At 40.7% G+C, this 13,571-nt stretch overlaps 1 protein-coding gene across 2 annotated transcripts; it reads left to right on the top strand.

The window, feature by feature from the left end:
* Positions 1-3,937: 3,937 nt before the first annotated feature.
* On the top strand, positions 3,938-11,608 carry NMRK2 (nicotinamide riboside kinase 2; the record flags this gene model as incomplete). Of its 2 annotated transcripts, none has more annotated exon segments than XM_073594167.1 (7): positions 3,938-4,028; positions 4,346-4,394; positions 4,531-4,690; positions 7,008-7,079; positions 8,806-8,912; positions 11,085-11,167; positions 11,247-11,608. In XM_073594167.1, coding segments are annotated over 6 exon segments (562 nt in total), but the record flags the coding sequence as incomplete, so codon positions are not given.
* Positions 11,609-13,571: the final 1,963 nt, after the last annotated feature.

The following is a 13,571-nucleotide window of genomic DNA, read 5'->3' as shown; positions in this document are numbered from 1 at the left end:
AATGGAGCTTCTTTTCTGGAACGGGGTTCACCGCTGTGGGCTAAGGAAAACTTCCCGCCTAAATAGCGTGTCCTCATATTACTCCCCAAATCCCGCCAACTTCAGGGACACACCTAGCACTGCTAATGTAGTGTGTTCAGGTTTTTTTTTTTTTTTTTTTTTTTTTTTTAAACTAGCATAAAACGTCTAGTGATATTTATATATGTGTGTATTAATATTACTATATATTTTTTTTTCCCTAGCAAATGGTAGCTTTAGAGCTCATTCACGGGGACAGAAAAAGTTCTACCTTTAAAAGTTTTCTGTCCCTGTGAATGAGCTCTAGGCTACCACTTGTTAGTTATAATAAATAAACAAATAATGTACACATCTAAACACAGCACTATAGTAATCAGTGAGTCCATACACATGGCATCTGAAAATGCATGCCGTGTTTAGCCCTGCACAGAAAGTGAAGACTCATCTGTAGATTTTAGGCGTGCAGATCTACAGGTTTCCCCCATGTACGCTTATATACCTGAGTACTTTAGGTGTGTATGTGACACTGGGGCTCTGCCAGCAAGATCCTTTCTTTCGTGCTAAAAATGCGTGTCTAAACACAGCGTTTTGGTTTTTTTTTGTCCATGTGAAAAAGCCCCTATAAAGCATTTTTAATTAACCACTTGCTTACTGGGCACTTAATCCCCCCTTCCTGCCCAGACCAGCTTTTAGCGCTCTCACACTTTGAATGACAATTACTCATTCATGCAACACTGTACCCTAATGAAATTTTTATATCATTTTGCTCACACAAATAGAGGTTTCTTTTGGTGGTACTTAATCACTTTTTTTTTTTTTTTGGCAAAAAAAAGACTGACATTTTTTAAGCAAAAACAGTTTCATAGTTTGTTATAAAATTTTGAAAACAGGTAATTTTTCTCCTTAATTGATGTGCACTGATAGGCTGCACTGAGACATGGCACTGGTAGGTTATATTGATAAGCAGCACTGATAGGCATTGATTGGCACTGGTAGGTGGCATGGCACTGATGAGGCAACCGCGGCTCTCTGTGTGAGGGACCGATGTCCCTCTGACAAAAGCCGGTGATCAGCTTTTTTTTTTTTTTTTTTTTTTTTTTTTTTTTTTTTTTTTTTTCCAGTGCGAGGGGGGGAAAAAAAAAAATGATTACCGATCTTCTGTTTACATCACGTGATCAACTGTCATTGGCTGACTGCTGATCATGTCTCATAGACTCAGTGATCACAGGGGGGCGCGCAGGCAGCTCATGCTTGGGAGGAACGTCATTAAGGCCCGTGCTGTAGCTGTCATTCAGCTATAAAGGGGGCAGGAGGTGGTTTAAACAAAAACCGTGATGGCAGGAAAAGACTAAGGGGTCTACCCCATTTCTTACATATGTATATATGTATATTTTTCTTTTCTTAACTTTATTTGTCTGAGAGTATAGATCTGTTTGTCCCAAGCATGTTTGAAGCCACTTACTATTGACTGACTACCTCTGCTGGAAGTCTGTTCTAAGCATCAACTACCCTTTTGGTAAATGAATACTTTCTAAGATTAGTTTTGAACTTTTCTCCTGCTAGAGTGAGGTCATGTCCCTGTGCTCTTGATTTTGGTTTGATATTGAAAATGCTGCCCTCCTGAAATGTATTCTCCCTATTGTTGTATTTAAAGGTTTCAATCATGTCTCCCCTTTCCCTTCTTTCCTCCAGACTGTACATAATAAGTTCCTTAACTCTTTCCTGAAGTGTTTTATCCCCCAGATCTTTCAGCATTTGTTACCAGTCTCTGGACTCATTTAGGGCCAATTCACCGCACAGAAAGGCAGTCCGGATGCTTTTCTGCATGCATGTTTTTGATGCCTTCCAGTGCCCCCCCCCCCCCCCCTTTTTTTTCTTAACTTTAAATAAGGACATGTGTGTTCCAGTGCGGTTTTTGATGTGTTTTACAGCGTTCCAGTCCAGTGCTGGAAAAATGCAGCATTTTCTACTTTTTTTTATTCTGGAACTGCAAGCACTGGTGTGAACTATGCCATTGAAAACCATATAACCTCCTTTCGGTGCATTTTTGATGAAAATAAAAAACGCACTGAACTGCATGTGGTGTGAACTGGTCCACAATTTTATCAATACCTTTTTCGTAAGTTAGGTCTCCAGAACTAGATACAGTGGGGTTGATTTACGCAAGGCAAATAGACTGCACTTTGCATGTGCAGTTGCTCCAGAGCTTATTAAATGAGGTAAAACTTTACTTTGCATGTGAGTGGGTATTCTTTGTATAAAAAAAAGCATTATTGCTTGTACAATTTGATCACTAGGGGGAGAACCCCTGGGGGAATCTAGGATGGAAAAGGACCAGGGGGTCCTAGTAGATAGGCTCAGCAATGGCATGCAATGCCAAGCTGCTGCAAGCAAAGCCAATAGAATATTTGTCCATTTATACAATATTTCTAACACATAGCAGCCATGTACATAGCAAAAATTACACCCCAAAATAGATTCTTCTTCTCCTGAGTATGGTGATACCACATGTGGGAGACTTTTCTACAGCCTGGCCACATACAGAGGCCCAACATGCAGGGAGCGCCATCAGGTGGTCTAGGGGCATACATTTCTCAAATCTAATTTGATTACCTTTCTTAATATCTTTTTGTAGGTGAGAGCTGCAGAATTGTACACAGTATTTTAAATGAGGTCTAGTAGAAGATCTATATAGGGGAAACAAAAACCTCTTTTGTTGTCTGTCTCTGGACTTGTTTTATCTTATTAGTATCTATAAAAGATCATCCAATCATGTGCAAGCAAAAATGCAGTTTTTTTTTTTCTTTACATTTACAAAAAATACCCAATCACATGCAAAGAAAAGAGGTTCTTATTATCCTATATAAATCTTTTACTGGACCTCATTTAAAATATAATTTAATAACTACCTCAGCGCTGTTCTGCTTTTTGGAGCTCAGATATGTTCCATATGCCCTCCTTCCTAGTTCCTACTACTGATTATGCAGATTTCGGTTTATTCTCAGAGGTCTGTGATTTAGGACTCATGTATACCATATGCAGTAAAAAAAGTTCCTAAATGCAGCATGGTTACATATGCAAGAAAAAAATGAATGTATTTAATTGAGCCTAGTTTACACCATCGAGGCTCTTTCAGGGTACTTTTACACCAGCTTCTGCATGAAGCGAAAGCAGTGGGAATCACGGCGCATCACACTGTTAACTTTTCTAATGACGCACGGTGACATTTCATTAAGTTCTATTGGCCACTCCAGGGTGCACAGTGGTGGCTTGCCTCACATTGCGCTGGAAAAAAGTACAGCATGCGGTACTGTTTTTCATTGGGGTGGCGTGAACCAGCCAGGTAGGAGACGAGGCATTTTGCCTTGTCTTCTGGTGGGACTGCAGTGGAAAAGCCGCCTATCAGTCCCACTGCACCTGATGTGAACATACCCTTATGTCTGTTTAGAAAGGGTACATTATGCTGCATTTTTTTTGTACCTGAATAAACACATGTAAAAGCAAATAGCTGCACTGCTCAAGGTAGGCTCACAATACCCAATGTAGCAAGCCCGCCTCGCAACCAAGAATAAGCTGTCAAACAAATAGGGTGGCTGCACACCGGAGTAGAAAACTCCAAAAGATTGCAACTTTATTTGAAGTAAAATTCATACAATGGAACTCTGACACTGTGCATGGTATGGATTTTACTTCAAATAAAGTTGGAATCCTTTGGACTTTCCTGCTCCGGTGTGCGGCCATCATATTAGTTTGACATGTAAAAAAAATGCACAAGCGCAAGTAAACATTCAGTACCCGGAGCTGCACACTGGACATGAAGATTGCAGTGTACTGTTTATGACCCCTCAAAAGTGAGTAACCCATTTTTCCTTTTTTGAGAATTAAATTATTAATATTTTTTATTTACTTTTTTTTATAGTGTTACCAATGGTGGAAAGACGACTCTGACGAAAAGGCTAGTTGGTAACTTGCCTAATTGTTGTGTGGTCCACCAGGATGACTTTTATAAGGTAAGTTTTGCCTGTGATTCTTTCCTAAAGTCTGTAGTGCAGTTGAAGGCTGCCTGCCAATATTCCTCTATACTTGATATAGTATACTATAGCTGTGGTACAGTTACAGTGCCTACATTGCCTAGTCCTTTTCTAAAGGTTTTCCTTCTGTTGCATGTCTTCTCTTAATCTGACACTTTCCTTTTTTGGGATTAGTTTGTCGATTATGGGGCAAACTTATCTTTTTGAAAGGGCTTTTTCTATCAATGTTCTCTTCCATTGTGTGTGTTTTGGAGCTGCATCATTTGCAGCATTGTTTATTGCTCACTATGTTTCAGCCACCAGATGAGATAGAAGTTGGTGACGATGGCTTTAAACAATGGGATGGTAAGAACGGTGTTCGCTGTAGGAAGCAGTAATGTATATCATAAGTACACTTTTTTTTATTTTTTAAAATCCATATACTTAAAAACACATTACATTTTTGCTACTTTGCTTTTCTGATTCACTTCTCAATCTGCAGTGATCACGGCCATAGACATGGAGGCCATGGTGAATACAGTAACAGCCTGGGTTGAAAATCCGGTGAAGTTTGCTCGGTCTCACGGAAGATCCCTTTCAGCTTCTTCTAACTCTGATGTTCAGATACTGATTCTGGAAGGATTCTTGATTTATAACCACAAGTAAATTTTTGGTTCTTCATGAATCTTAAAACTATGAAAACTGGCATGTTAACTGACACCTGCATCTGTACTGTGATGGTTAGCGCCATTGGTTTATGTTATAGTCATAGCTCACCTCATGCCAAATACTAAAAAATGCACTCACATTAACCACTTTAAGACCGGGCCTTTTTTCAAACTCGTTGTTTACAAGTTAAAATAATTTTTTTTTTTTTTTTGCTAGAAAATTACTTAGAACCCCCAAACATTATATATATTTTTTTCTAACACCCTAGAGAATAAAATGGCGGTTGTTGCAATACTTTCTGTCACACCGTATTTGCACAGCGGTCTTACAAGCGCACTTTTTTTTGGAAAAAATACACTTTTTTGAACTAAAAAATAAGACAACAGTAAAGTTAGCCCAATTTTTTTTATATTGTGAAAGATGATGTTACGCCGAGTAAATTGATACCCGCATGTTACGCTTAAATTGCGCCCGCTCGTGGAATGGCGACAAACTTTTATCCTTAAAAATCTTCATATGTGATGTTTAAAAAAATTCTACAGGTTGCATGTTTTGAGTTCCAGAGGAGGTCTAGGGCTAGAATTATTGCTCTCGCTCTAACGATCGCGGTGATACCTCACATGCGTGGTTTGAACACCGTTTTCATATGCGGGCGCTACTCACATATGCTTTTGCTTCTGCACGCAAGCTCGGCGGGATGGGGCGCGTTAAAATTTTATTTTTTTTTTTTTTTTTTATTTTACTCTGTTTTTTATTTTTACACTGTTCTTTTTTTTTTTTTAAAAAGTGTCACTTTTATTCCTATTACAAGGAATGTAAACATCCCTTGTAATGTTTTCAGGTCGCTTCCACCCTGCAGTGGTATGGACCTGGGTAGGGACCATCTTCCCCTCACTCAGCTCCATACCACAGAGGGGACAGGATCTGATCGCCTCCGCCGCTGCTGGCGGTGGAGGGCACCGGAGCATGGTAGGAGGGGGGGGGGGGGGCCCTCTCCCACCACCAATAAAAGTGATCTCGCGGTGAATGCGCCTCTGAGACCACTTTTATCTGAAAGCAGACCGCCCGCTGAAGAAGTGGATACCAGGGTTATGGCCGCTAGCTGCTGCTATGACAACGATATTCCACTTCAAAGTACCACCGTATAATGTCGGCGGGCGGTACATAAGTGGTTAAATGTGCATTTATTAGATTTTTGCATTAATGCCTGCAAAGTATTGCTGCAAGGCTCATACATTATTTTCCTCCAGGTCTGTACAGAGTGGCAAACCTTCAGTTATTGGGCTGGAGGTAGTAAACAATTGACTACAAATGCGGTGACATTTCTGCACTTATGTTCCACTGCAGTCTACGGGTCCCTCTGCTATGGTGGAAGATGGGACTTGTAGTCCTTCTTTTTAAATGTCCCTGTAAATGGATGCCATGGATGTGTGAATGGAGCTACTCATGCCATGTCGAATGCAAACCAAAACAGAAGGCTACAGGGAAAAGTATTCTTTGATTCAGGGTGGGGCTGACCCAAACAAGCTAATTACGTAACTAATTGCTGGGGCTGCTGTTAATGCTATATAAACTGTATGTAGCATCATGAATACAGCATTGTGTTCTGGCAATAGTAATGGGACTTCCTGTCTGCTTTTGGAACAAAATCAAGTCAGACTAAACGCTGCTTAGCCATGTAGAGGAAGCCTTGTATTTTATGAATAAATACAAGGCTTCCTCTGGCTGAAGTGGAAAGCCTTACATCTGCCTGCCTCTCCACCTCAGCCAATCAGAGGGGGCCTTGTATTCATTGATAAAATACAAAGCTTCCTGTGAATGGCTAAGCAGTGCTCAGCCCGAGTTTTGATCTAGGAATGGGACAGAAAGTCCCCATTCTGTTGCCGAAGCACAGCGCTGCATACAGTTTATACAGCACTGACCGCGGCCACAGCAATTGGTGAAGGAAATAGTTTGTTTGGGCCAGCTTAGCCCAAACAAAATATTTAAAGTAACATAAAACCTGGAGTTAGGCTCTAAAGTTGCACTAAGCCTTTTAGCATCTGCCTCTGCAATGCACAGGCTAGTGAGTTTTACCACAGTATACTACTGGATGAGGGTTTGAAACTTAAGATGTCTTCCAGCCGAAGCTTTGAGTTTAGTGCACAGCTGCTTACTATATCCAGACTTTACTGCAAGATTCTACAAGTAAACCAGTCTCCGTATCTCTAAATGATAATAACTGCAATCTGTTGCCAATGGACCACTGGATTCCTTTATCTTAATCTGTGCTTGTGTGCACTTTAAATTAATTTTTCCTTCTCTTTACAGGTTGTTAGCAAGCATGTGCACTGAACGCTACTACTTAACCATTCCATACGATGAGTGCAAGAGGAGACGCAGGTAAGTGTAAATCTATGAAGAACCATCTTTAACAAGGTTTAACAGATCTTACATTTTTAAGTGTGTGTGCTTTAAGAAATGCTGTACGTTTTTTAAAATGTAGGCAGTGTCGATTATAAACTCTAGTCACATTTGATCCTTTCCTGACTGGTAAAAGCTGAACAGGCAGATGGATAAATACAGATGAAATGCACAAGTGGGAGCAGTTTACCTGCCAAATGATTTGTATTTCTGTCCATCTAGTTCTTAGAGTTACAGAGGCATGTGGTAGACACTGCTTATAAGTAATGCTGTAGTGTCACTCTCCATCTCCAGCCTGTGTCTGGACTGTGAAGCAGAAACTACAAACTGAGATCATCTCTCTGCTCTCTTGCATCAGCAAGTCCTTGTCAACACATTTTATATGAGGCACACATTGGTTCGCAACCATGTCTCTGCTCTCTTAGGTTGAGTGCTATGTGCCCCTGTATAGGGGATCGCAAGGGGTAGTCACCAGATCAAAATCTGGTACTTGTGCTAACTGCATGCATTTAATAATGACCTATTAATAAATAAATGCATGTATTTATTAATAAATAAATGCAAAAGGTTTGACATTTCTTTCTACCTGCACATGAGTATTTAGACTTATGGAAGATGCATACATTAGTTTTAAGTGCTACAATAGTTATATAATATGAAACCTCTTAGTATAGCTAGTTCCAGTCGCTACAGCCTAATTGCAAGCAAGAGTTGGGGCATTCTTTTTTTGTAGTTTTGAAGAAAACCTTTCCTTAACCAGTTCAATACTGGGCAATTCACCCCCTTCCTGCTCATACCAATTTTCAGCTTTCAGTGCTGTTGCATTTTGAATGACAATTGCACAGTCATGCAACACTGTACCCAAACAAATTTTTTATCATTTTTTTTTCCCCACAAATAGAGCTTTCTTTTGGTGGTATTTGATCACCTCTGGAGTTTTGTCTTTTTTTTATTTGTAGCGCAAAAAATAAAAAGTTTGAAAAAAAAAAGTTTTTCTTTGTTTCTGTTACAAAACTTTGTAAATAAGTGAGTTTTCTTCTTCACTGATGAGGTGGCACTGATATGCAGCACTGATAGGTGGCACTGGTGGGCACTGTTAGGCAGCACTGATCAGAAGGCATTGGCAGGCATCACTGATGGGCACTGAGTGCCATCCCTATTGGGCATTGATTGGCATCCCTGGTGGTTCTGGGTGGGCTTTCTTGGTGATCCTGGGTGGGCATCCTTGGGGGAGGGGGGGGGGGCGCACTGATAATCAATCAGCGCAGACCCCCCACCCCTGTCAGGAGAGCAGCCGATCGGCCCGCCTCTACTTGCATCTCACAGAGCTTTCCCTGTTTCTTAGGAAAGGCTAACTTTGGTTTCTGTATCAACTGAGTATGTATATAACAGTAATGCATGTTGCAAACAGTCATTGCTGTTGCTAGACCCCAGGTATCTATGAATCTTGGTAATTCTGTCTCTTAAAGGCTTCTGACACATGAATGATGGCATCCAACAGTGCCTGCACATACTACCAGAGGAGTTTTTACTAACTTTGGTTTACCCGAATGTGGTTCTGAATAGGTATAGCTGCAATGTGTAAGGTTGGGGCTTAGCTGGAAGTTTTCAGTGTTTGGGGCTTAGTGGGAAGTATTTTGCTTTGCTAGTACAGCTTAAATTAAGGCAAATAATTTATAGCTATATGGTTTTCTCTCTTTTGCAGTGGCCGCAACTACACTGTTCCAGACCCACCAGGGCTGTTTGATGGTCATGTTTGGCCAATGTATTTAAAACACCGATGTGAAATGGAAGAAAGTGGTGTAAGCATTGGTAAGTGTGCTAATTTTGGGTACTGTTTTGCTATAGTATGCCATGTAGGCTTTCTTCCAGTCTTCATTGATTTGTGCAGAGGAACACATGAACACTACTTGCTATCGCTCCTGGCTCTGAAAAGACAGGATATTAGATTTTTTTGTTTGTTTTTAAACAGTTTATGGACAAATGGCTAAGGATGCCAGTTGTTAAATAAATGACCAAGGCTCATCATGAGATTGGTAATTACAGTGACAATTTATCAAGGGTTAGGTTTGACAAGGTTAGAAAACCTGGCCAGGTTGCTATTGTATCTATCGAGACGTGAAACTAAACCCTCCCATCCTTTACAGCCAAGGAAGCTGACATCTTGACCTCTGCTTGATCTGCAGTTGTCATGGTGCTGCACACGTGGTCAGCTATAATGTTATTTATTTAATGGCTTGACAGTTCAGTTTAGAGCTAACATAGTTACTAGTGTGCTTAAAGAGGAGTCGTCTCGTCTCCGTTCCCCCCCCCCCCCCCCCAAAAAAAAAATTTAAGTCAGCAGCTACAAATACTGTAGCCGCTGACTTTTAATATTAGGACATTTACCTGTCCATGGATCCCGTGATGTCGGCACCCCAGCCGATTTTCCAGTCGGCTCTCGGGTGCTGCTGCCGCCATTTGTTGTAAGGGAAACCAGCAGTGAGGCCTTACTGCTTCACAGCCGACTCCCTACTGCACATACGCAAAGCAAGCTGCGCTTTCTGAATGGCTCAGCGGTGGGGGAAGGGGGAGGGGGGCCAAACTTCCGATAGACCTTGCCACAGCATGGGTACCTGGTCCCCCCCCCCCCCCCCCAAAAGGTGCCAAATGTGGCAGCGGAGGGGGGGAGGAAGCAAACAAGCGGAGCTTCCCCTTTTGGGTGGAGCTCCGCTTTACCAGTTATCATTTACAACATGCCTTGAATTTGATTGTTTTGAGAAATGTTTAAATCAGTGGGTTTATTTCCGCTTTAAGGTGTCTACACTTTGACATACTGACTGCCCTCTCTACCAGTTTTCAAAGTGGGAAACTAAGCAAGTCTTCCTCTGAGATTTTTCAGCAAGGGGTGTTTCGAGGCACCTTCTGTTATTTAAACATGAGATTTTCACCTGATCTGGCTAAATGACCTCTAATGTGAGAAGTCCATTAAAAGACAGCTTGTACTCAACTATCGCACTACCCATTCCCGAAATCTTAAATTTGTTCAAAAGCTATGGTGTCCTGAAAAATCTTCAAACGCCACTCACAAAAGTGTTGAGTCGCCTACTGCACACTCTGGCTTAAAGAAAAACTAAAGGCTTTCTTTTTTTTCTTTTTTTTTTTTTTTTTTTTTATAAGAAACATGTTATACTTACCTGTTCTGTGAAGCGGTTTTGCTCAGAACAACCCTGATCCTGCTCTTCTCGGGTCCCTTGCCAGTGCTTTTGGCTCCTGCCAGGTGCCCCCATGGGCATTGGCTGCTGTCTCAGCAATGAGCAAGGGGAGTCCTTGGAGAGCTCAGGCTCTCGTGCACATCACTGGAGGAAGATTGAACTCTGCTGCACAGAGGAGGTTTCTTACCTTTGTGCAAAAAGGTAAAAAATCCTGAGTCTCTATAACCACTTTATTCTTTTTCACCCTGCGTCACTACTGTATTTCCTTCTGACCATCAATTTTATTAAAGTTGCCCGTCCTCTCAAATACTGTTCTTTAGCAAGGAACATGCATTCCACATGAATAATTATGCTATCAAAATTAGTGTGTGCTGTAAATTGCCCTCAGCATTGCTCCTGTCTCTTCTTGCTGAATGCAGTCATTTTTCTGAAGCCTAGAGCCCCTAAACAGCAGTAAATCTTTAGGCTGTCAGCAGCATGGCCTCTACAAATTCGGAACAGTGCCTAAATATAGAGGGCAACTGAGCATATGCAGAGCAGGGTGAGACAGAGTATGACTGGATTTTAAATAGTACAGTCATTTATTTTTAATCTTTTACATCACTATAGCTGCAAAAGGGGCCAGCCTGAAGTGATCTATCAGGCTTCATTTTCTGACTAAAGTTCCACTTTAAATTGTATAAACAATGCAGAAGCACAGGTGGGCGACCTTTTTAGATTACCACTTTTTTCTTATGAAATTTAGCTGAACCCTCATAACTAACTTTTTTTTGCATTCTTGTTTCAGCAGCTATAGATGGTCTTCTGTCAAAGGATGAAATATTCAGCAGAGTGTATACAGATATACTGAACAGATTTTTAAACACTTCCTAAGTAAGCCAGAATTTTGTTGGTTAGTTTTGGATTGAATAACCATTTTTGTATTTGAAGATTTGTAATTTTTTTTTAATAGCTGGAAGTTTACACCACCGGTCTTCTAGAAATCTGGAATGATTGTAACGTGGCCTACCGGAGAGCTCATTTTGTACATAGGGTTTTTTTTTAAATTATTTGCATTCTCTTAACTTTTACATGTTTAAATATTTTTATACCAAAGTGGGACATTCCCAGTACCTTGTTCTGAAAAGATACTGTCAAACAATTCTGCTGTACAACTGTTTGTTGTCTTTTTGGCTTATACCTGTGTTTCGGCTAAGGTCTCTGCCCTTTTTTCCACTCTGTATAAATCGCCTTGCAACACAAACTGGTGCTGTTATAATTTTTGATAAAACAAATGTTAAAATATAAAATGGAGAGATTTGTTTTGCTACAAAATTTCTCGTTTAAAAGTTGTGACTGATGCCTGCTACTGTACCATATAATGCCCATGATCTTCCAATAACAAAGAGCTTCTCTTAAAGCTAAACCTCACCTCACCAACTAGCAATCTAATAAAAAAACAAGGTGTGGATAGGTGTTCTTCACATACAAATGTCTATAAGCCCCGGTTCACACTGTCACATTGCAAGAGTCACACCGCATTCCTGTGCACATCACATGCAATTTTGTGAGGAGCAATTTGAGCCCATTTATTTTGAATTGCTCAAATCGCACCGGATCTGCATGAAAAAGCACTACATTTTGCAAGCTGCTTTTGGGGGTGTCGTTAACTTTTAATTGACCCGTGCAATAGATTGCATGAACACAGTATGATTGCTATGTGGTTTGGGTAACTCACAGGAATTGCTGCGCTTTTACAGGAAAATAGTAAAGGAACATAAGGGGACATTTGGGTCAAACAGACAAGCAACTTAGAAACTAGGGACAAGTAAAATTTGACTTCCCTTTTTTGGTTTCATACATGCTTGTGTACTTGCTTAGGGGCAGATAAGCAGAAAGCATTTTATACACATTTTATACACATTTTCTGTTCTGTTCCACACTGTACACAAATATAACATGTGAAATGTCTTTTAAGCTCTGGTTCACACTGACTGCGGGAACTCTCACCATTTCATTACTGCATGTCAGTCCTGATTTCGGGGGAGATTTCAGAGACATCTGTGCACAGATGTCAATAGAAATCGCCAAAAGTAGTACAGAAACTACGATTAGGACGGTGCTATTGCTGCCAATTTGACATGACAAATCACACCAATGTGAACCAGGGCTTAAATGCAAGTAAAGTGTCTCAAACTATGTTCTCTTTTTCTCCTTATGCCCAACTGTAACAAAGAATTGTCTGCCAAAAGATCATGGTCCAGTGAGGAAAGGACAGTGCTAAAATCCAATTACATACCGTACATACAGTGTGTATCAACTGCATATACTTCGCAGCTTAAAAAAAAAAGTGACCCTATATTCAAAAACAGGGATCAAATATATCTTTTGTTGGTTTAGGGACACAGCACTTACCAATGAGCCATACGTTTTACTGATGCCCACAGGAGAAATGAACACTAGGCTCCATACACACTAGCATTTTTCATAAGCTCAAAAAAACGCTGGATGAAAAATGCTGATAATAGCATTTTTTTTTTTGCCAGTTTCCAGTAGCTTTTTTGCAGTACATGAAGGGGAAAAAAGCTGTTAGGAGCATTCAGCTTTTTTTTTTTTTCTGCTCCTAGATGCGAAGTTTAAAAAATGCTAATAGCCTAAACTGTGCATGTACACACTATTTAGCTTCTGGGAGAAGAATAAAAATGCTAATAGCTTCTAGGAGCTTAAAAAAAATGCTAGTGTGCATGGAGCCTTGGGGGCCAAAATGATTCTGGTAAGTTTGACTTGTAGATTTGTTTATAAAGCAGTTAATGGACCTTAAAGTGATTATAAAGTATCGTTTTTTTTTCTATTAAAATAACAAACATGTTATACTTACCTGCTTTGGGCATTGGGTTTGCACAGAGCAGTCCTGGTCCTCCTCTTCTCTGGTCCCTCTTCTGTACTCCTGGCCCCTCGCTCCAAGCCGAGCTGCAGCTAGCTGACTGACAGCAGCGGGAGCCAATGGCGCCACTGCTGTTTCTCAGCCAACCAGGAGGAAGTGTCCTGGACGGCCGAGACACTCGTGGACATAGATGGGGCTCAGGTAAGTATTAGGGGGGCCGGGGGGAGGCTGCTGCTGCACACAGAAGGCTTTTTATCTTAAAGCATAGAATGCATTAAGATAAAAAAAAAAAAAAACTTCTGACTTTACAACCCCTTTAACCAAGCATTCTCTATTGAGGAATCAATCGTTGACACTTAAAACACATAGACCTAGAACATTCTCCACCAGAGAATGTTTGGGGAAAGTCACATT

The sequence above is a fragment of the Aquarana catesbeiana genome, linkage group LG01 (assembly GCF_042186555.1).
Source record: "Aquarana catesbeiana isolate 2022-GZ linkage group LG01, ASM4218655v1, whole genome shotgun sequence".
Classification (NCBI taxonomy): Eukaryota; Metazoa; Chordata; class Amphibia; order Anura; family Ranidae; genus Aquarana; species Aquarana catesbeiana.
Note: the sequence above shows the minus strand (reverse complement) of the source record. Positions and strands in the feature narration are given on the sequence as shown.